At 35.3% G+C, this 25,383-nt stretch overlaps 1 protein-coding gene across 1 annotated transcript in view; it reads right to left on the bottom strand.

Annotated features, from left to right (window-relative positions):
* The window catches only part of PTPRM (protein tyrosine phosphatase receptor type M), a 1,090,562-nt gene that overhangs the window by 32,740 nt on the left and 1,032,439 nt on the right, over positions 1 to 25,383 (bottom strand). The window contains exon 23 of the mRNA XM_074202077.1: positions 4,862 to 4,978. Coding sequence (XP_074058178.1) covers positions 4,862 to 4,978 — 117 coding nt within the window. The remainder of the gene's footprint in view (positions 1 to 4,861; positions 4,979 to 25,383) is intronic.

Genomic DNA, 25,383 nt, shown 5'->3' with positions numbered 1-25,383 from the left:
AAGAAGAAAAGGGGCTGAATAAGTACTCAGAAAATTAGATATCTTTCCAATATCTTTCTTTTAAGCTGTAAACTCGGGAAAGGCAAAACTTTAGTTGTATATAGAAGTCATCATACATGTTTCAGGAAAAAATAAAAAACTAAAAAGCACAAGTTATTCTTATGGAATTTAAGCAGATTGTGTACTAGATGAGAAAGCTTGGCCTTGGAACTAAAGAGAAGGCACTGTGAATAGAAGGTTCTTCTTTGTTTCAGGAAAAATAGTTTATTTATATACACACACACATGTATTTCCACACTCTTTAGAGTGTGTGTGTGTGTGTGTGTGTGTATATATATATATATGTATATATATATATATATATATATAAAAGTTAAACATTATAAAAAAAGATTCATTAAGTTTCTCAGTATTTTTTAAGAGCAAACTCAATTCCAGAACAGGCACTATATAAAAATTTGGAGCTGTTCTTATATCAGATTTTTTTTAATATGTTCCTCCCCTACTCTAGAACTCTCCTTATAACGCTTTTTTTTTAGGTTTTTGCAAGGCAAATGGGGTTAAGTGGCTTGCTCAAGGCCACACAGCTAGGTAATTATTAAGAGTCTGAAGTTGGATTTGAACCCAAGTACTCCTGACTGTAGGGCCGGTGCTTTATCCACTATGCCACCTAGCTGCCCCAATAACACCTTTCTTTAAGAGGATGTATCAAAAACAAATCCGATGCCATATGCTATATTCCATACCTATGCCTCCTCACTCCTCTTCTGCCCCCCCCCCCACTCTCCCCTTAGCAGATGTATAGTTTTTAAAGTAGTCTGGCCAGATTAGATTCTTTTCTCCTGAGATAGTAGAGAAAACAAGTGGACAGAAACAACTAGAAGAACTGATTCATTGAGCATATTACCAGATACCAAAGGAATTCCATCAACATTTGTGGGGCATCTTTTTATATCTTACTTAAGATTAGTACAATCCAAAGATGTCTTGGATCTTCTACCCTGTTTTATGAAGGCTCCTCCTGAGTATAAAAACTATCTGTCACTATTACCAATGAGATCTAACTTGGATATTGATGATGGGCTGAGTTTATTTCAGTTTTGTGATAAAACCACTGCTTTGCCCATCATAGGCAGTTTAGAAATTGTGGAGGGGCAAAAAACTGACTGGTACATGCATCCTGGTATTATTTTTATATGATTTTTATCACTGGAAGTTTTCTTAATATCACTAAACCATCCAATTAGACTTAAGTAATGTGGGCCCATATTTCTTTCCCTAAAACACTGAGATGAACTGACCGGTTTTTTTATGACACAAACCCCCATCTTCTCCATTCTTTTGAAATTTTCCATCAGTTAAATATCTATGATTATATACTGAAGAGAAATTCACAAGAGGCATGTTCTTTGAAACACTGGATAGACAAGAATAGATTTGTTTGAGATATTTGCTATGAGTGTATTATTATGATATTGCTTAAAATACCCTGAACATGGATGTCTTGATTCTTAGTGAAAATAATAGTTTTTTAAAAAAGTTTCTAAGAGGTTAAGTTGAAGTCATACAATAACATCTCATTAAAGTATGTAGCTAACACTGTAATGGCTAGGTTTTAGAGATGTTACTATGTTGAAAAGACTTTAATTATGGACCCCTTTATAGATTCTATATTTCTTGTTCAATGGCCAGGCTAGCCAAGTTCTGTAATTTTAATCAAATAACTGAGTGGGAAAGTGGACTGGTAGGAAAAAGGGAAGAGATTTGGAGACAGAATATGCAAATACCATCGTTGCCCTTAGTCATCACCAAGGGTCAGTGGGAACAGAGACTCCCTTCCTACCACCCCGATATACTACCATAGAGGGAGAGACAGAAACATCATGAGAGAGAAACTGGCCCTTTGAGCAGAAAATCAGGACTATTGGAAGACCATAGATAAGATACAACTGGAGGAGGAAGGAAAGGAGGGCTGCTATGGTAGAAATGGGGGCAGGAGGAATCCTGCTGTCTAGTTTCTTTCTATTTTATTAAATTATTCCTGCTAAGTTCTAAACTAAATTGTTTCTACCAGTTTGTGGAATTTAAATGCTTTAAGTACTTTTTACTCCAAATATTAACCCTTTTTTGTGTCATGGATCTCTTTGATAGTCTGGTGCAACCTATGGAACTCTTCTTGGAATAATGTTTGAATATTAAAGACTGGAAAAATAACCAAAAAAGTGATGCCCATTGGGCTCTTCCACTCTGTTTAGAACAGATGACCAGTGAAAAGTCTTATTCTTTTAGAAACAGTAATAACAGGTTATATTTTCTGTACAAATGGGCTTCTTGGTTTCCTTTTCTTCAGAGATAGAAAGTGGATAGAGTCAACCAATAGCATAATAGATCTAGGAGAGTTTATAAATACATGATGTCCCAAAGTCTTAGCTATAAAGTTTTATAACTTAAAACTATATTAAAACTTTTGGGACACCCTAAAACAAAATCCAAATCCAACAATATCTCTCTCTCTCTTTTAAAGAACCAATGATTTTTTTTTCTTAAAAATAAAAAATCATTTAAAAACTGAACTTGATTTTGGGGGCATGTTGTATATACTCTCTTATTTAGATTATAGTCATCATATAGTCTTTAAATTTTGTTTAGCTTGGGGGGTCTTTCCTTTCATTAGATAGATAGAAGTTTACAAGTTAATAGGTAGACACAAAATAGGGTTGCATATGCTGTAAATTGCCACAATTTTTTTTTCATAAAATAAAAAAGCTCAGTGCTTCACCTTGGATATCCCTACTGTACTATCTTCCTCAAACAGAGTCACAATTATAGAAATTTCAAAAGAAAAGTATGTTTTTCCTTTCTCTTCTAATGAGAAATAAGTCATAAAATAAGCAAATGGTTCCACAAAGTGCTCATGATTTGTTTTCCATAAAGATTTTGATTGCTCAAGGGCAGCCCCTCTTCTTTAGAAAACCACTAACATATCATTTGGATTTCCCCAAATACTTTAATGACCAATCCAATCTTCCCTTCCTTCTATCATATCTTTACTTGGTTTCATGAGAAAAAAAGAAAATGACTAAAATAGCTGGGTAGTTCAGAAACATTTCTGTGCAGCTGTGACTGCAGAAGAGGACAATAAAAGGTTAAAAAAAAGAAAAAAGAGAGAAAGGAAACAAACAAACCCTCTAGCAGCAGTCTCAGCTTATTAGAAAGCTGACTATTGTTCAAAGAACTCAGTGTTTAAGTGATGGCTCTTGGATGAAAGTTTTTTTTTTAAAAAATCAAATATCTAGGGTCTTTTATCCCTATCTATTTTAATGCAGCTATTCATGAATGCTCTTGCCAAGAGCCATAGAAATATCCTCCATATGTTTTCTCCAATCCTGACTAAAAAGTGAAAAAACTAACATAAAAATATGAACTTTGGAACTTAAAGAGCTGAGACAACCTGAACTTCACAATCTTTAAAGTCTCCAAATATCCTGTGCTTATTAAAAGTATTATGAAAAGAATCTTAATACATATAAATAACAGATGAAAATAAACATCTCTCTCAGACTTGAGAATCTATAATAAATATGGATCTGCAAACTATAGTAAGAAGTTCAGCAAACCAGGTTCTATTATTCCAGGACTTGATGTTGTATGGCAGCAAGCCAACTTCCTTTATGTATGTTAGCAATGGAGCAACTTTGGTGCCATTAGATATTGTGAGAATTTTGATTTGTTCAGGAAAGAATAACCAAATGACTAGTTATTCCCTTTAATTCTACCACTCCAGTTGTGCTGTGCTTCATCCAAAAATAAAATTATTGTTACTATTGTGTAGTGGAAATGATATTAGAGTTGAAGTCGAAAGACCAATATTCAAATCCTAACTCCATCACTTATTAACTATGTAACCTTGGACAAGACAATGAAATTCTGTGAACCTCAAATTCCTCATACCTATAGGATTTAGAGTTAGAAATAACTTTAGTGGTTATCTAGTTGAACTAGATAATCACTAAGGTTATTTGGCGAAACTAAGTAGGCCCTCTCAAAAATCAAAGCAAAGCAAAATCAAAGCAAAAATTGCAAATAAGTGAACATTGGTGGAATAGTTTAAAAAAACAATGATCTGTTGGCACATCCAGAAACATGCAATGCATAATAGAACACACTATCTATTCCAAAGTTAGTACATTTAGTGTTGGAAACTAGGCCTAAAAATAATAAAGGCAAGAAAAACATCCCAGATAGAGTGAAACTGCTTCTCAACCATGCTTGTATGAATCTATTACCAAAAACATTGGTTATGCTTTTTCTGTTACACATTTAATGATGGTGGGCAAAGAGCATGAGGAAAATATACCAACACATTTCCAAACCAGAAAGACACCACCAACTAGATGAAAAACAAATAGATAGAAAACATTATACACAGTAGCTATATAGCTAGAGAAATTAATGAAATTTACACCCTTTTTGGTTGACTAAAAAGATAGAATTCTATGAGAATGACTAACATTTCTATAGCATTTTAGGGTTAATAAATTTTTTTTCTTACAATGATTCCATAAGGTACTTAGCTAAAGTATTATCATTTCCATTTACAAATGAAGGAACTGAACCAAAATTTGGACTTAGGTCTTGACTAAAAAGTCCATGTTATATAACATGGATTGTCTTACAAAAAGGGATTGGTTTGAAGTTGTCAAAAAATACAGGTGAAGTAGAAAAGGCCTCTAGTTAGCTTCTTGTCTTCTGGTAGGAACACATTTAAATTAGCCCAGATGAATCAGAAATTAATAAATTTACTGTAGCAAAAATTGATGTTTACAATATTACAGTATCATCAAGAAGAATGAAAGCTTACCTTTTCCACAGCAAAAGTTCGAATTACATATTCTGCCAAAAGTTCTGTTTCTATTAGAGTAACTTTAATGTCTTTATATATCTCCGTGTCATCTGGCCAGTATTTGCAGCATTTGACCTTTTGGAAACACAAAGAAAATTAGGGAACTTTTTGGGGAGATTGTATAATTTTTTTTGATTGAGTCTCTAAGCAGTCCAACATGGTTCACTATGATTTATAGGGTGAATCGCTATCACATAACACACAGCTGAACCACATATTCTAGGGCATGGTCCATTTGTTTCCATCACCTGTGCTTTGTTCTCCCTTAAAAACTAAATAATCTGAATTACAAAAGGGGAAAAGCTCAGGAAAATCACCTAGATTTAAAAGAAGTGTGCTTATATCAAATACAGCCAAATTACAATAACCATTCATTTTCTTTTCTTTCTTTGTTAGGGAGTGACCACGGAAAATCAACTTTAAAAAGAAGTTTGCAATACTTTAGATCCTCTGAACATTGAGTACCTCCTTGCTTCAAGATTGTCTGGATAGTTTTAATTTTATAAAATCATATATTGAAGGTCTATAGGTATTTTATTTGGGGAAGAGGAAGTTAGCTACAGAATTTTCCAAGGCAGATCTATAACCATACCTCACTTTTAGGAAAAAGAATTTCCTAACTGATAAAGCAGATAACAAATTCATTCTTTCCAATCTGAATCTATTATAACAACAACAACAACTTTTCATTCTGTATCTCATTTATTGGTTGGCACCTCCTTTCAAAAGTGTACTTACTACTGCAACCTGCATCTGTCAGATACTGAAAGACACGGGGGGAAAAAAAAAAGATGGGAGTTAAGTTACAACACTGGAATCAGGGGATTCCCAAGCCTAGGAGACTGGCTAATGGATTGAAAATCTCTAAGGAAAATGCTCCAAAGGAAAATGGACATCATCTTCACTACTTCCTCATCAAATATTTCCATTTAGTGTAGGGTTGTTTCATGCAAAAAAAAGGTATGGCATTGCAAATCAGAAGATGCAGGTTCAAATTCCACTTTTGATTTACCCTTTGGATGACCTTGGAAAAGGTGCCTTGAATATGTTTGAGCTATCTGACTATTCACATGGCTGAGATGAGACAGGAATCAAAGTCTTATTTCTTTTTAGGTATTTTTTGTAAGGCAAACGGGGTTAAGTGGCTTGCCCAAGGCCACACAGCTAGGTAATTATTAAGTGTCTGTGATCGGATTTGAACCCAGGTACTCCCGACTCCAGGGTTGGTGCTTTATTCACTACGCCACCTAGCCGCCCCCAGGAATCATAGTCTTATCATTTGTTGTCTGTTTCTGGAGAAAGAATAACATTTCAGACAACTACTTTGTCACCACCTTTGGGGAAACCAAGTGATAGATGTCTACAACTTTTGACAATGACTTTGCCATGTATCCTGTGGGGCCATCTGAATTGATGCAAGTACTGTATCACGTTTAAGTATCCAGATCATTTTTTCCAAAATATTTATGAATGATGAAGATTATGACTAGATTCTCCCCTATATTGGGTGGTCTTTGTTTCACCCTTTGATGATACTGAGTCTGTGCATGATAAGTAGCAGAAAAAGGAAAAATATGTGTATTTATATGATTGTGGCTATAATTTTTGTGCTTATATACAGATAATCTTTGTTAAAATCACATGCTTTTAGGGGTGGCTAGGTGGCGTAGTGGATAAAGCACCAGCCCTGGAGTCAGGAGTACCTGGGTTCAAATCCGGTCTCAGACACTTAATAATTACCTAGCTGTGTGGCCTTGGGCAAGCCACTTAACCCCATTTGCCTTGAAAAAAACCTAAAAAAACCCCAAACAGACAAAAAATCACATGCTTTTTTGCCAGATAAATATGTCATACAGAAAATTCAAGAGTCATTTAAAAAGTAAGAAAATTAAAAATCCAAACAATTCTACTACATATTTATAATTCCTACTGAGTTCTTCCTACCCCAAAAGAAACATTTGACTCTGGTTGCACTTGTTCACATCTTTAAAAACCAAGCAAAAATAAATAAAATAAATAAAACAAACCCTCAACTTTAAAATAAATATTATACAGAAAAATTTCCTAGAACTCTACAGTTACAGGAAGAGAAGGTTTCAGCAGCACAGTGAAGAAATACTTTTCCTCTAGGTGGCTGCTCCTCTTGACATTCTGAAGCCCAGGTACTTTGTGCAAACCCTTGTTTCATTTGACTAATCCTCCCAGACAGTTCTGCCTCACCCAGGTTTGTCTAATACATAACATCTTCCTGCCTGCTTATATTGCCATCTGCACCCTAGGAGCTGCACAGCTTCCTGATAGCAGACCCGGGCATCTTGTACACCCATTAACTTTCTTTTTCTGCTCATTACTTTATACCCTCCTTCTGTGGAATCTGATCCACACAAACGTGTCCAAAGCACGTAGGAAACAGGAAGCAGCTGCAGTCCCTGTTGAGGCACAGCTACTGATCACCAAGTGTTTCTAACATTAGCTTGGTGCCTTTCAGACAGGTGCCTGCCATTCTGTGAGCCAATCAGTTTAACCAAGTGAACAGCAACCAAAAGAAAAAAGAGGAAAAACAAGGAAAAACCTAGACACACACACACACACACATACACAGTGTCTTGGATTAGACTATAATTAAGAAACAGTAGGCATTTTAGCTGCTGTTTTGCAGAATATGTTTTCAGAAAGCCTGATCCCCTCCTTAGTACATGGGCATCTGTCTGGGCAGGTTGAAAAATGCTGGACCGACCATTTCCCAGAATAACCTGCAAGGATTTTTGTCACGTCTGTTTTTAGTCCATGAATAAGCTCTTTTTAAAAAACCTTTTCCTTTCCAATGTCTTTTCAGTTAGTTGAACCTGTATTAAATGACTATTTTTCTCTTAAGAAAAGGAATGAACTATATACACAACTTGCAAATCTTATACATTAGAGAATGACTGAATATAAGAATAATAAATTCAAATCTAGGCATTTTTTCCTCTCCTTTGAAGTTGAACCTACTAGCCACATGCCTTTCTGGGAAGCAAAAAATGAAGAAGTTTGTTTTTAATCCATCAATAAAAATGTATTAAGCACCTACCATGTGCTAGAAACTGCTAAGCATTGGGAATCCAAAAAAAGCCAGTCCTTGCCTCAGGAAGCTCAGAGTCAACAAGCAAACAAAAACCATCTATACAAACAAGCGAAATACAGAATAAATGTTGTTTGTCTTTCATTCTTGAAGAAGAGGGAGTTGATGCCAAGACATGCACTTGAACTGGATTTCAATGAGGTATGTTATGCTAAGTCACCAACCTCACCTTTGGAGCCACCTGGGTTCAATGGCTAGATATGGATCAGTATGACTAGAGATGACCCTGGATGAGAGGCAATCAGGGTTAAATGATTGGCCCAAGGTCACACAGATTGTGTCAAGTGTCTGAGGCAGGATTTGAATTCAGATCCTCCTGACTCCAAGCTGGTATTCTATCCACTAGAATTAAGAGGGATTGGGAAAGGCTTCAAATTGGAACTCAAAGGCAACCAGTAGGTAGAGTGGAAAAGGGCATGGAGAATAGTCAGAAAAAAGACACAGATTGAGAGTCTTGTTTGTGGAATGGTCTGGAGGCCAGTATTGCTGAATCCAAGAATACACGTTGGGGGAATAAGGAGTAAGAAAATTGGGAAGGGGGTGGGACTGGATTATGAACAGCATTTTGTATTTGATCTTGGAGGCAACAGGGAGGCCCTGCAATTTATTGAGCTAGGGGAGTGATTGTTGGACCTCTGCTTTAGTCACATAGGTGACTGAAAGGAGAATGGACTGGAGTGGTGAGAGACTTGAAGCAGGCAGAGCCACCAGTAAGGTATTGCAGTAGTCCAGATTTGAAGTTATGAGGACCTGAACTAGTGGCAGTGTCAGAGGAGGGAAGAGTGATATGGGAGAGATTGCAGATAGGCCAGCAGATTGGATGGGGAGGGGGGATAAGAGACAGTGAAGAATCCAGGAAGACTCCTAGGTTGTGAGCCTGAGGAACAGGGAGGATAGTTTTACTCTCAATCTCAATAGTAACAGGAACAATATACAGTATTGGCAATATTGTTCATACAGTAATTATGAATGACTAAGCTATTCTGAGAAATATAAATATTCAAACCAACTACAAAGGATCTCTGAAGGATGATGCTATCCATCTCCAGAGAAAGAACTGATACATTAAAGAATGTTTTGTATAGTTTCACATATGAGTGCAATCGTGTGTGTGTGTGTGAGTGTGTGTGTGTGTGTAATGTCTTCTAGTGCAGTTCCAGGAGAGGAGAGAGAGAACTCAGAACTCCAAATATAATCAAAAAAATGAAAACAATTTAAAAAATCTAAAAATAAGAGGGGGAAGATTTAGGGGGAAATATTTGTTCTGTTTTGGACATGTTTAGTTTAAGATGTTTCCTGGACATCTAGTTTGATGTACTTCATAAAACTTAAATAACCATTGAAATTAAAGGATAAAATAAAGATGTGTAAGGTACTATGTTAGATACTGGCCTGAAAGACTCACTTAAGCCTAATCAGCACTTCTACTGACTTGTCTGAAATTCTCACAGTTAGGATCATTACTTTGGGTTAAAGATCCTCCTTCTCCTATCCATGAAATATGGTTCTATTTGAAGTCCTCTTCTCCAATCTCTATATTTATATGCTTGGAGATTTCATCAGCAACCATGAATTTCTCTCTATTTCAATGACTCTCAAATCTATATATGCAGACCTCATCTCTCACTTGACCTCTAGTTCCATATTACCAACTTTCTACTAGGCACCCCCACTAAGCTATTCCCTTGAATACTTCAAACTAAGTATATACAATAAAGCACCATTTTTACTTCACCCCACACCCAACTTTCCTCCAAACTTGCTCATTTCTGTCAGTGGCCCAAGTATCTTTCTAGTCACTAAGTTTCAGAACCATTAGAATCATCTTTTACTCTCTTCTTTCCCTCAACATTACTCCATATAAATTAATAAGGAAATATGTTTAACATGTTATACATGTGTAGCCTATATTAGATTATAGTATATACATATTTAGCCTATATTAGATTGCTCTCCATCAGGGGGTGGGGAAGATGGAAGTGAGGGAGGAAAAATGTGAAATTCAAAACTTTACAAAAATGACTATTGAAGACTAAAAAACAAAAACAAAACAAAATTTCCCCCATACAATCAACTGCCAAATTTTGCTGATTTTGCCTCCATTATATCTCTCACATCCATTCCCTTCTTTCCACTGACATAGCCTGTGCTCTCAGTTCAGGTCCCTAACATTTCTCACTTGGACTATTGCTCTAGTCTCCTAATTGATTTTTCTTTTTCCATCTTTTCCCTCTCAAATCCATCCTCCATACTACTATGCAACTGAACCATTAGAAAAGACATAACCTTGTTACACCATTCCTCCTGCCCCCCAAATCTTAAATGTTTTCCTTTTGCTTTTAGAATATAAAATCCTCAGCTGGGATATTTAAATTCCCTCCTAATTGGGATTTTATTCAACATTCCAGTCTTATTTCACATCACTCTCCTCCATACACAGTTGAATCCAGGCAAAATGGACAACTAGCTTAATACCCCTATGTAATACTCCATTGTCTGCCCCCATACCTCTACAAACATGATCCCTCCTCATTTATACTAAACAGAATACTTCATGTCCTTTAAAACATGAAATTCCAGGTATCACTTTGTACATGAAGGCTTGCTTATTAGTATCACTCCCTCCTTCTTATTGAAACTATACTGTATGTACTTACTATTAATTTATGCACATGATGTTAGCATAGTGCCTGGCAAATATTATGTGATTAATAAGAGCTCATTTGATTCATCTATTCTAGAATATAAACTCCTAGAAGGCAGTATTTTTGTCTTTGTATAAAGGGATATCCCAAATACACATCTTAGTAAAGATAATTATTGGAAAGACATGAAGTTTTAAATGTGTAAACAATACTGATTACAACCTATGGAAAGCTGGGAAAATAACCCCACAAAGGGCACCAACCTTTTCCCCAAAGCAATTGTTTAAGACATACTTGCTAGGGGCAGCTAGGTGGTGCAGTGGATAGAGCACCGGCCCTGGAATCAGGAGTACCTGAGTTCAAATCCTGCCTCAAACACTTAATAATTACCTAGCCTTGTGGTCTTGGGCAAGCCACTTAACTCCATTTGCCTTGCAAAAAAAAAAAAAAAAGACATACTTGCTAAAAGAGACATGAGAATATGACTTCTTTCTCCATTCCCATTCTCCTACCATTCCCAGAGGTGGAATAGTCCAACAGTAAGGAACACTACATATATTTATTGTGAAATATTTTTCTTCATATCATCATTATTGTTCATTTATTTTTCTCTTCTTTAAAAAAAATTCTTTGATATTAGGGATAACTGTCTTGAAGGGAATGATTGAGAGGGAGTGGGATACAGAGGGAAATTTAGAAAGTATAAAAAGAATATCAATAAAGTTATTTCAAAAAGAATTTATTGTTAAACTGAATGAAGATGATCTGGTTTAGGGTACTTTAAAATGTCATCAGGACAAAACAATATACCTATTTTATCATATTAGTTTATTATTATGCAGAAGAGAAGTATTATAAAGGGGAGAAAAAACCTAAAAGGGAAGGTATTATTGGGAAGGGCAGATAGTGAGGCATAGGAGGAGAAATGTTAAAAACAAATGATGCAAAAGTTAACAACTGAATTTTTTTTTTTTTAGTTTTTTTGCAAGGCAAATGGGGCTAAGTGGTTTGCCCAAGGCCACACAGCTAGGTAATTATTAAGTGTCTGAGTCCAGATTTGAACCCAGGTACTCCTGACTCCAGGGCCGGTGCTTTATCCATTACACCACCTAGCCACCCCTAACAACTGAATTTAAGAAAGGAAAAAAAAAATGAAATCACTCAGTCAACCTCCTTTAATTTACAGTTGAAGTCACTAGGCTAAGGGAGACAGTAGGTATAAAAGAATGGTCTATAGATTTGGGGGGGGGTCTTAAAGACCTGAGTTCTAATCCTACCTTAAATAATTATTAGCTATATGACTCATAACAAATCACAACTTTTATGGACCTTAGTTTCCTCATCTAAAATGAAAGGGTTGTAGTTAATGGTGGCTTCTATGGTCCCTTCCAGCTCAAGACTCATAATTTTTTGATCCTAGGACATAATCAAGATGTTATACCTAATTAGTAATAGAACTAGAAGCTGGGTCTCTTGACTTTCAGGTTCAGTGTCCTTTTTGTATTCTACTTATGTTGCCTTTTCTTTGCCATTCATGAGAGATGAACTTTACTTACATCCCCACAAATTGGCTTAGTGTTGGTCCTGCTTCAAGGAACAGATTCCAAGATGAGGAAAGATTTTTCTATCTCAAATCCCTTCATTCTCTTAGTTATTTAGACTAGGAAAAATGAAAAACAAAAGAATTTCTAGCCAGGTTTCCAAAAGAGAAAAAACAAAAAAATAGAAAACAAAAGTGTGATATAATTCTCCTCCCCCCCACCCCTTTCCAGGAACTGGGAGAATGGCTGTTAGAGTTATTTTGAACATAGTCTCAATGTGGCTCTTGCAATTAGATGGGGAGAGAGTGCAACTGGATTTTTGCAAAAAGTTCTGTCTAAGCACAAAAACTGGTGAGGTGATAGATTTATTTTATGAGGAAATGAACAACTGAAATGATTGAAGGTTGGTTGTGGCTAGAGGAGACTTTATAGTGCTTGGTAATAAACAAAATTAAAAAGGAGAAAATGGAAGCAAGAAGATAATAGCATCAGAATTATTAGCAAAATTTCAATGGATTTATCTTTTAGGAGAGAAAAGCGAACAGACATTAATCCCAGTTCTATTTATAATCAACAGATCCTGTTGAGTATGGCTTTGATGGAGTAATTGAATAGCAGGGAGCAAAAAGACTACAAAAAGCACTGGCAACTCTGGGGCTCTAGCCAACAGTAGTTGCCAACAAGGCTCCCAAGACAACCTTATTCAATACTATTCTGTGTCCAAAGTCCATTTTCTTGCAGAATAATATAAGGTCACTCCTCATTTAAACTCAAGAATATGGAGAACTCTGGTCCTATCTGGTTTTGGGATCACTTTCAGGAAACTCCTTTGGGAATTCTTGGAAAGTAACTGTCTAAATTCACCTACTACCCCTTGCTGAGCCAGGAACTTTCTGCTGCCTTTATGGTTTGGCTGAAAGAAAAAGCCACTATAAACCTTATATAACTTGTCCTTTCTCTCCTTTAATATCATGCCTTCTGAAGGACAGAGTCATTATCTTTTTTTCTTCTCATGGGACTTCTTTTCCTTCATCCCTTTTCCTACCTCCAAGATATTTACTTTGCTAGATGAACACAGAATACTAGAAAACAATCATTCTGAATTATTACCATTATTCCATACTCCTTCCCCCTACAACTGATAAGTAATTATGAGTTATGACTTTAGAATTCACAGGCTTTTGTAAATAGTGGATGTTTAATAAATGTTTGTTGTTGATGATGATGATGATGATATTAGATTTATTTTAAGAATCACACAAGAAATCAGTCTTGTTTCTCTATAATCACACTTTGTTTCTGACATAAAATTATACTAATGCATGTGATCAGAAAGAACAGTTAACTCTGGGCTCTTGTCTAAAAGAATTTCTAGCCAGGTTTCCAGTAAATCTACTTATTCAATTCTATTTGGTTTCAATCTTATTCACCATAGCTGAATCCAAAAAACTTTTGTTTATCTCCAAAATCTAAATTTATCCATAATTAAGGATATTTGTTTTTAAAATGACACATATTCTGAAGGAAATTCCAAAGAAAATTCCAAAAAAATTTTGATCAATCGTAACATTATTTGAATAAACATTAATTCTCCCAGGGTGATTCATTCCATGTGGATATTGAAATTTTGTTCAATAGGCAAACTCCATCCAAAATGGAGCCATAGGGGAAGTGACATTGCAGTAGGGCAGTTAGTTCCCTAGCAACAAGGTAAAAAAAAAAAGGAAGATTGTTCATGGGAAGCCAGAATTCAGATCATCAAAGTTCAAAAATTAGTCTTTACTGAGATTTTATATTCAAACTGAGTTGAATGAAGTAGAGCTATTTTGATGACATGTTAACACACTATCTTAGATGACATACTAATTTGGGGGGAAGACTTCTAAGATTATTCAGCTGGTGGGTGACCAGTTAAACAGAAGTTAGTAAGAAGGATGAAGGCACTACTTCAATAAACTAGTCCAGTTGAATAATCGATGAGATTCAAAATTTATGGAAATTTGACTAATATATTTTTAAACTATTTTTCTCTTCTAGTTTCCATTGTTTTCTAACAGCAGCCTAGTTAGAGTAATGAACCCTTGATATTTCACTGTGAGGGAGTTGCTATAAATAAGTGTTTGGCCATATACATAAACCCTTTTATTAAGTTACTTTATAGCCCTCTTTTATTAAATAGTCCAAGTGAGAAATAAGGGAAAACTAACCAATAGGGCTGAGCTCTGAGGATGTTAATAGGAATTTGACTGTAGTGGATTTGGTCAAAACTTGATTAAGGCAGTGCATTATTACTCCAACTCATATATGTTAGGGGCCATAGATGTAGAGCTAAAAGGGATATTAGAGGGTATTGAGACCTAGAGAGTTTAAATGACTTATCTAAGGTAACACAGAAACTATGGAAAAGAACTGGAATTTGAATTTGAACTCAGGTCCTCTTAAGTTCCAGTATCTTTTTACTACTTTTCCTCCAGGTTCACTCTCTGGTCAGCTCGACCTTTACATTGGTTCCCTTCTCTCACTAAGGATGACTCTACCCTGAGTCCTTCTTGGTGATTAGTGAATACTTTTCTAGACTACCATATTATCAGAAGTTCCAACCATGTACCTATCTCATTCATCAATCTGTTCTTTTATAGGTTGTCGTCCCCTATAAGAAGGCAAGTCTTTTTAGAGTAGAGACAGTCTTATTTTCTTGTTTTTATTCCCCCAGCATTTTGCCTAGTACAGAGTATACTGTAGGCATTTAATAAATTATCTAAGTAAGGATAGGGAGTGCTTATAATATAAACTATCCTACTTTGAGTGGTGACATGAGACATGTTAGATAGGCGAGAGATTTGGAAAAGTTAAGGACATACCTTCAGTGAAAACCTAGAAAAGACTCATATAGCAGACATGAATGTATGCATAATGAATGTGTACATATACCAGAGAATCCTCTGTGGGGTTTTCTGGAACTACTTTAACTCTTCTAGCAATGTAATTCTGGAATTATCTTACTGGAACAAATTATGAAAAATATTCTAGGAAAAGAATCCCTGAAAAGGGAAAAAAAAAAGTGTTGCCTTGTATTTTAAGATTATAGAGATAACTCAAACATTTTATTCATTAGGTGACTCTGGAGTCAGAGAACCTGATCCTATCTACTTGACTTCAGGCAAATCACTTCCTCCCCATTTCCTCATCTGGAAAATGGTTGGTCTAGTTTGTCTCTGGGATGCCTTCTAGATCTAGGCCTAAGCATCTGTTATCTACTACATACAATGTGCTGTCAAGGCTGCTGGAATATCAACTCCCTAAAGTCTCTGTGCCCACAGCTAGATTCTATCATTCATGTCCTTGTGCTGTGTTGAAATACAGAATCCCTTGGTTATCATCTGAAGAAAACCAATAATGATTGACTTGTTTTATACCCACCCTTTGGTATTTCAGTCTCTCCATGTTCTGATTACATATTGGAGTAGTTAAATGTTAAAATTCCTTTTTTACTTCTAACTGCTTTTATAGTTGTATTTCCCATTATTCCTCTTTGTATGAAAGAATGAAAAGCCCAAGAGATAAAATTTCTGAATAATTAATACTCAATTTATTAGACTAGCACATAATCAATAAATTGAGGTTAGTGATTCTCTTAGAAACCAAAGACCCCATTTGAAGGTCACTTAATGTTTAAAAAATATCCTTGGGAAAAGGGGGATACTTGAGGGTGAAAATCAATTCTGATTGGTTAAAAATTAAGAAGGGAAATCTTATTATGAGAGGTGGGTTTATGCCAATGAGGGACTGGGAGACATATAACTCTGCTCATGTCAGCATTCTTGGTTGGGGAGGAGTCAATCATTTGGCCTTCAGTATAGGAACAATCTATTCTCCACCCAGTCCAACCTGAGTTAAACAATGGGTTGGAATTCACCTAGTCTAGAAATCTCTTTATACTTTAATCATAAATAAACTCTCCCAGTTGGGTGGGGTCCAGTCCCTGATTGAGGAGAATATCTCATTATCAATCCTGACCTTCACAAGAAGTTAAAAGAGAAGAAGATTCTACTTATAACTGACCTACTAATAATTGGTTATTAATAATCAAAAATAATATTTTTGGGTCCCATGCAGAATTGTAGTTATTTAAAGAATAAAAATTAATAATTTTTCTCAGTATATCCTACTTTATGTGTCATCCCTTCTAAATTCCTATTTTGGTACCATTCCCATAGTTTGGCATGTCTTCTTTGCTACCAAAACCTATTGAAATTCATCTTTTTTTTTTTTAAGATGCATCAATTGTAACCTCTACCATGAAAATTTACAAAACTGTTTTACTGATGCCATTTTATGTTTTATTATAAGATCATACCGAATTTAAAGCTAGAAGAGCCCTCATGGGGCATTAGGTCTTCCTCAGCCCAAAAAAAGTTAAGAGTCTTGCCAAAGTTCATCCTAATACTAATTATAGATAGATTTGAACCCAGGTCTATCACATCTAAAGCTATTCTTCTCTCTAGAAAGAGTTTAGAGCAAGAAATATAACAAAGAAGAAAGAATATAGAGCAAGAAGTTTATCATAATATAATGAAAACCAGAGATAAATGATACATATTTGTAGATTTGATATCACAATGAAGATGGGAGGAAATGGGCTTCAGGAAAGGCAGTTTAAAGATCAATCTATGGGATTCATTTTTTTGTGAAGAACTCACCAATCTCTGACTCAGGGAGGTAAGAAAGGCTTAAATTTTAATTTACAGGTTACTGCAAATGTTCATAGGTTATTTTTTTTTCAAGGCAATGGGGTTAAATGGCTTGGCCAAGGCCACACAGCTAGGTAAATTAAGGTCTGAGGTCGGATTTGAACCCAGGTACTCCTGACTCCCAGGCTGGTGCTGTATTCACTGTACCACCTAGCTGCCCTGTTCATAGGTTATTACAGAAAATTCATAGGTTACTACATAAAGTTCACAGGTTAAGTTCTTTGGAGAAGCAGCAAGATAGTTTCTTAAAGGATAGTTTGATTAATAGAAGTTGAGGTTAAAAATGCTAAAGTGCTTAAAAAGAAAGAAAAAGAAATATATAGATCCATATAGATCTAGCATAAATTTTGCCAAGTCTTTTTCAAAACTGATGAACAATAAAATATTAAGGAAAATGCTTTTTAGAATGACCAGGTTGGAAAGCATTCCAACATCTCACCCCCATCTTCCCTTTCCACTCTACTGAAATCCTCCATGAAGGCTTCCTAGATCTAACTAGTTGGAAGTGATTTCTTTCTTGTCTAAGTTCCCAGACTTCCCTCAGAAGACTTATAGTCAATATTGCATTATAGTTGCTTGTTTCCCTGTCATTCTACATTGCTAGCTTTTAAGTTCTTTAGTAATAGGGATCTTATTTCCTTCTTTGTCCAGCACAGTATACAATAGGCACCTGAAAAATGTTTGTGAAATGAATGACTTCAGAAACTTAGAGAGTTTGTGTGCCTCATAACTTCTAAACTATTTAGGCTGCAACTCATATTATAAGCTTAACTGGAAGGAGATCTTCAACTTCGGAGTTTTACTCAGGGATATCTCCAAAGAGGTACTGAGTCTGAGGCAAATCATGAGTAGAACCTCCCTTCTGTACCTCCATTGTTTTTATGTTGATGAAATCTTGTTAAAATAAACATTAAGGAAAGTTTTGTAAGGGAAGAGCAGGAGAGATAGTAATAAAAAAAGGGAAACATACAGTCTGAGAAAAGAGAGAAGTAGAGAGAATAAGACACAGAAGAATTTTGGGGAAAACAAATGACAAAGTGATGAAAAGACCAAAATAAACATTATACGTATTAGGAAAACACTAAAATCTTTCCCATTAAGTATAGGAGCAAAGCAAGGTCCCTTTCTGTGTTATTATTTGATATAGTTCTAGAAATGTCAGCAATGGCAATAAGACAAAATAAAAGAATTAAAAGTATAATATAGACAAAAAAGAAATAAAACTCTCTTTGCTAATGGCCTGTGATTTATGCTGAAAATTCTAAGGTATTAAGGAAAGTAGCTACATGAAATAATAGTTTCAATTTAGTTATGTTACAAAATAAACCCAAAATCTCCCCCAAATTTTTATATAATGATAAAAAAAATCCAGGAGGCAATAATAGATATCAAAGACTCATTCAAAATAACTACAAAATGCATAAAATATTGAGAAATAATCTGCAATGAATACTTGATCCATTTGCATCCAATAATAAAATGATCCTTAATAGCTGGAGGAACATTCAATTCAGTTCAATAAATATTTATTAAGTACCTGTTCCGACCTAGGTACTATGCTAAGTGAAAAGTAGAAAAGAGGCAAAAAGACAATTCTTGCCCTCATCAATCTTAAATTAATATTCAGGGTTCCTGGATGATATACATCAATAAAATAAAGATGACAATAATACTAAAGTTAATTAATGGATTAAATGCTATACCAATCAAAATAACAAAGGAATATTTTATAAAGTATATGTAGTAACAAAATTCATTTATAAAACAAAAACTCTGTAAAAGGAACATCAAGGGAAATAGTGAAAAAGTAAGAGTGAAGGGAATAAAATCTCCAATTACATTATAAAGCAGCAACCATACAAACTATTTGGCACTCGTTAAAGCAAATAAAAAAGAGTAGATCAATAAAACATGTTAGACAAGGGAGAATCTGAAATAACTGAACTCAATAATCAATTATTTGATAAGCTTGAAAATAAGTTAATAGGAAGATGTTTCCTGTTTTCTAAGAAGTGCTATTAAAAACTAGAAAGACTTCTAACAAAAATTAGGCATTGATCAGCATTTGAAACCATATTTTTCAATAAATTCAAAATAAATGAACTGAACATTAAAATCTTTTTTTCTTTTTTCTTTTTTTTGCAAGGCAATGGGGTTAAATAGTTTGCCCAAGGTCATACAGATAGGTAATTATTAAGTGTCTGAGTCTGGATTTGAACTCAGTTCCTCCTTATTCCAGACTGGTGTGCTATCCACTATACTGCCTAGCTGCCCCCCTTGAACATTAAAATGACACTACAAAAAATTGAAGAGAAACAGATGATATATCTTTCATAGATATAGGTAAGGAGCAAATTCTTAATGAAACAAGAGGCAATTAAAAAATTAGTTTCTTCTGAATACATGAACTTGAAAAGTTTTTCAGAAACAATATTAATACAACTAGGATAAGAAGAAACAGTAGCAAATAAAAAAATACCTTTGAAATATTTCTTATATTCTGATCTCTAAGGTATGTGAACAATTAATGAAAAATGACTCAGTCTATAGAATTCTGGGCTTGGAGTCAGAAAGACCCAAATTCAAATGTGGCCCCAGACATTCACTAGTTTTATGACCCCTGGAAAAGTCACTTAATCTTTGTTTTCCTAATCTACCTGGGGAAGGAAATGGCAAACCACTTTTATATTTTTGCCCATATAGGATCATGAAGAGTTGGACACAACTGAATAGCTGAAAAGAGCCATATATAAGACAGAAAACTATCCCCACAGTTGAGTAGCCAATGTAGCACTTAAATCCATATAAACAGTTTTCAAAGGAATTGCAAACTATCAGCAACCATATGAATGACTGTTCCAAATTGGCAGAGATGATAAAAGACTGGATCAGTCAATGTTGAATGGCTTATGGAAAAGACAGGCACTTTGATGCATTGTTGGTAGGTGCTGTTTGGAAAGCTATTTGGAATTATTCAAATAAAATATTTAAAATGTCCATAATCTTCTTCCCTACTTCTATAAATTCCAAGGAAAGAACTACAAAAAGAAAGGTTTTACATACAGCAAAATATTTACAGCAACACTTTACATTATAGCAGAGAACTGGAAACAAAATAGATATCTATCAATTGGGGAAAATGTCTAAACAAATTAAAGGATATTATAGGTTAAGCATAATAGGACATTATTATGCCATTAAAAACAGTGGACATGATGAATATAGAAAAGCAAAGAAAGGAAACTAGGCTATATGAAACCTTTCAATTTTTGTTTCATGTTCCTTGGTCAAAATCTTAACTTTAGTTACTGATCCAGTACTCCTTTCAGGCAGCCTTACAACAACAACAATCTGAACCATTCAGTCAGGAAGTAAATGATTTTTCAGGCTAAGTTGAATCTGGCTCTCCTTCTGTTACCCTGACATAAACATGTAGGTCTTCTGGGTCTCAGCTTCTTCATCCATGAAATAAAGATAATGACAATAATATTCTACATAGGGTTGCCATATGGAGTAACTAAAAACAGACATTTAAAAAAAACATGAGAAATTATAGTGATATGAGCATATTCATTGATTTGTCCAGTTCTTCTCTATCTACCAAGCCATTTACCCCCTCAAGAGATTTTATTAATAATGTCAGCACATAATTTATAAAGTGCTTTGTAGTTTTCAAAGTGCCTTCAATTATTTTCATTAATCACCTACACTTTTTTTTAGGTTTTTGCAAGGCAAATGAGGTTAAGTGGCTTGCCCAAGGCCACACAACTAGGTAATTATTAAGTGTCTGAGACCAGATTTGAACCCAGGTCCTCCTGACTCCAAGGCCGGTGCTTTATCCACTACACCACCTAGCCGTCCCTCACCTACACTTTCTCTACCAATCTGAATATACATTTTCTCTGTATTGTACAGTCTTCGAGAATTGCTAGGGGTACTGGAGGCTTAAGAATAAGATGATGATGATGATGATGATGATAACGATAGCTTTATATAGTGCTTACTATGTCCCAGGCACTGTACTTAAGTTCTTTACAATTATTATTTCATTTGATCCTCAGAACAACCTTGAAAGCTAAGTGCTATCATTATTTTCACTTTCAGATGAGGAAATTGAGGTAACCTATGATTAAATGACTTGCTCTGGTTCAGAAGAACAGTATGTGTCAGAGGTAGAACTTCAGACTTGGTCTTCCTAATTCAGGAGCCAAATCATCTTCACAACTACCCCATGAAGAGGCCAAGTAATGTACTATTATCCTTGAGCCTCAGAGAAGCTAACAGGTCTACCCAAAGTCATCACTTAGTAAGTAGTGGGGCTGGGATTTCAGCCTACTTTCTATTATTCTAAGCTGCCAGAAAAAGAAAAAAAAATAGAACCTCACTCCCTGCCAATCCACTGTCAAATATGTACTCTCAGCCACAAACTCAGGGAAAAAAAAAATCTCTCTGGGAGAGAAATTATCTGTATTATCTTTTATCTCAAAAAACAAAGTTGTCCATACAGGAGGTTTCTGTTTGTGTCAGATTAGAAAGCCAAGAACTTATAGAAGTAAAGGTAAAGACCCTCAGGTCAGGGAGTCTTCATTTTTTCCCCTTAGTTCTTATATTCCTTCCCAGCTGGAAGACCTGGTCCCAACTGCCTGTCATAACTCTTTTATAGCTCCTTTCCATTAACTATTAGAAAAGCATTCAATGAACTTCCTCTGTAATCATCTTTTTAAAATCCTTTATTATGTTCTCCTTTGCAGCCAGCCATCCTCACTGAACCTCCCCCACCCCTCTTTTAGCACCACTTTCTCAGTTTTCAGACATGTTTTCTTTGACCAAGATTCCTTTATTCTGGCAGTTTCTAAACTTAAAAACTTGGTGCCCAGAGCTGATTTACCTAGGTGTGCCCTTGACAGATGTCAGAGAGACTGATGGTAAAGTTGGAACTCACTATATATGAGTGTGCTGAGCCGTTCCATATTCTAATTGCAAGGAACCTAGTCCAGTTAATTTAAAATTTTTTTAAAATTTTTTTTAGGTTTTTGCAAGGTAAATGGGGTTAAGTGGCTTGCCCAAGGCCACACAGCTAGGTAATTATTAAGTGTCTGAGGTTGGATTTGAACTCAGATACTCCTGACTCCAGGGTTGGTGCTCCATCCACTGCCCCACCTAGCCACCTCTGGGTCCAGTTTCTTAATAAAGGGGTAAGTCTTTGTGCTTTTGGCTTGTAGTACAATAAATCATATGACAGTTCCAATGAGGAAACCTTTTTCTAGGTTACTTGTCTTTATTCCCAGAAAGAAACAACTTACCTTTAATATTATCTAATAGTATGTAGAAGCTAGAAAGGGTCAATGAGGTCATCTTCTCTTTTGAAATTCATACTTAGGAATATTTGGAATACTCAAGTCCCATATAAGGAAAATCAAAACATAACAGTAAATGTTAAAGTTAGCCTTATTGGAGATACTCAGAAAATGAAGGGACAGTCAGGAAGGATGGACATAGGGGACAATTGGAATTCTGGATGGAATTAGGTGCCCCACTAGGAGCAGAGAGAATGAGACACTTCCTAAATGAGTAAAATCTGGTGTTTTGTTTAGTTTTTTTAAATAGGCTTCTTATCTGGGTCTGGCAGGACCATGCATTGGGCCTTAAGAGCATAGTACTGATGCATGCTAGTCAGGCAAGGGAATACTCTTAGGGAGCTAATGGCTAGTTAATATTTTAACTCCTTGGAGGAAAAAGAGGGGGCTATAGGTTGTTATGGCAGGTTTTACTCACACAGGGTGATGGGTTTTTGAGCTTTCCTAGGGCTTCGTCATTTACTAGGGTAGGGAGGCTGCTGGAATCATTATAGTCTCCAATGATGAAAATTACATCCTATCCACTTTCATTATGGTTACCCATAAATTCTCCATGGGGAGAGAAAGGAATCTCTTGGCACTATATGGATGTCAATGATAAACATTTTTTATGATCAAAGATCTTCCTGAAGCCATTCATGTTTTGTGGGCTTTAGCATGACATTTTGCAGCCATTCCAAGGTGTGGAAGTAGAAGATGAACTATTCTCTATGAGGAACAGCAAGTATGGGAAACATCAAGCCTGAGTGGATCCTATGAGGCAAGTTTCTTTTCTTCTGGTCATACTTTAATTCTTCAGAGAACGTATCAATTTATGATTCAAAGCATTATGTGCATGAATATTGTTAAGATCACAGGTTCTTCAGGGAGGAGCCTGGGGTCATTGAAAGTCCCCAAAGTCAGCCTGCTGTCCTTCCAACTCAAGTCCAGCTCTGTCTTGATCAGGTTATTCCTTCCTTCTATTAATTATATCCTGTTTATCCTGTATATATCTTGTTTATATATTTATTTTCATATTGCTTCTGCTATTAGATTAAAAGCTACTTGAGGGCAGGATTGTATTCCTCCTGAATCCCCAGTGCTTAGCATAATGCCTGGATCTTAGATGGAGCTTAATAACTTAATTTGCAAAAAACAAAAAAAAAATTGAAAAACAATTGTTTAAAATGAGTGGTGGGATAAAAACTATTATGATGATATAATTATATTGCCATATTATATATATCATATACTATATTAGATTACATGTATAATATGTGCTATATATTATATGATACATTATATATTCTCTACTATATACTATACATTATATAATTATCATAGTAATAATGATAAGAATTAGCATCTATATAGCACTTTAAGATTTACCAAGTCCTTTATATATACGATCTCATTTGGTCCCTACCTCAAGACTGTGAGATAACAAGAACAGAGCTTACTAACATGCTAGTTATCATCATCATCATCCTCCTCCTCCTCATTCCCATCTCTCCCATCATCTTCATATCTCTAAATTGAGGAGTTACACCACATTCACTTCAGCCTTCATAAGATTGATAACACAGTAAACATTTATTAAGCCTACTATGTGCCACACACTATCCTAAGGGCTGGGGAGAGTAAAAAGAGGTAAATTAAAATCTTGTGAAGAGACAACATGCAAACAAATTTATACATGTAGAAGGCAAAATGACATCTGAACTGGACACTGGGGAAGTCAGTTAAAAAAATAGTCATTTCTTAAGTTTCTATTATGTATTAGGAATTATACTAAGTCCTGGGGGGGGGGGTCACAAAGAAATGCAAAAAGCAGCCTTCATTCTCAGTAACTCAGATGCCAGCAGGGAGAGAAAGAGATGGACAAGAGATGGCAAATGCATAGAGGAAGGAAGAGAGCAAACCTTTAAGGAACTAGGAAACAGTGTGATGGAACTCTGTGTCTGGAGTCAGGAAAACCCAAGTTCCATTCTATCCTCAGACAGTTCATAGCCGTATGACTAAACTTGGTCTATCTCAGTTTCCTCAAGTATAAAATGGAGCTAAAACAACATCTATCTTCCAGGGTTGTTGTGAGATTCAAATGAGATAATATTTATAAAACACTTAGCATAGTGCCCAAAACATAGTAGCTACTATTCAAAAGCTAGCTATTATTATTTGCATTTTTGACTGATGCATAGAAAGTACAAAAGGTACTACTGTGACATAAAGGTGGAAATGTAATTTGGAGCCAAATTATAGTTGTCCTTGACTGTCTGGCTACAGGGAACTCTTCTTTTATTATTATGTTCAGTAGAATCACTGAGGGCTTTTTGACCATCATGAAATATACTTTGGTGGGAGAATAAAGGATAGATAGATAGGATAGGCTGTGAAGTCTAAGACAGCTGGATGGAGAGCTGCAAGAGATCAGTTTTTGTATAGAATAGTGGCTATGGAAAGCTAAACTAATCACAAGTTCACATATTTTTAGAGCTGAAAGGGACTTAGAGGTGATGGAATTCAATCCTTTCACATTACAGAGGAGGAAAGGGAGACCCAAAGAGGAAAGTAACTTATCTAAGTTCACAAATGTAAAAGCTGAATGAGAACTCAAGCATAAATCCTCAAATTTCAAATCCAGCAATTTCCACTAGGCTATTATGGTTGAGAAGGAAAAGAAGGGAATGAATGTAAGGTATAAGAAATAACTAAATTGTTCCTATTCTGGGTGGCTTGGAAGAACAGCTGAGTCATCAAAAGAAATACAGATGTTAAGATGGTCAAATGTTTATTGTCTACAAGGCTTCTCATCTCTTTGGGTCCCATTTCCTCATCTTTAAAAAAATGGGGGGGAATAGACTTGATATTTAAAGTCAATCTTTTTAGTCCTAACATTCTGTGATATTATTGTAGTCTAGGATTCACATATGATATTAAAAGCAGAGAGAGAGAGACCTAGAATCTAGAATCCAGGTCTCTTGACAACTGCCACTATTATATTAAAATATTACCTTAATTCCTCCTTTAATTAAGACATCAAGATACCTTATTTCTTGTTTCCTTGGAAGAAGTTAGAGAAAAAA

Source organism: Macrotis lagotis, chromosome X, assembly GCF_037893015.1.
Source record: "Macrotis lagotis isolate mMagLag1 chromosome X, bilby.v1.9.chrom.fasta, whole genome shotgun sequence".
Lineage (NCBI taxonomy): Eukaryota > Metazoa > Chordata > Mammalia > Peramelemorphia > Peramelidae > Macrotis > Macrotis lagotis.
Note: the sequence above shows the minus strand (reverse complement) of the source record. Positions and strands in the feature narration are given on the sequence as shown.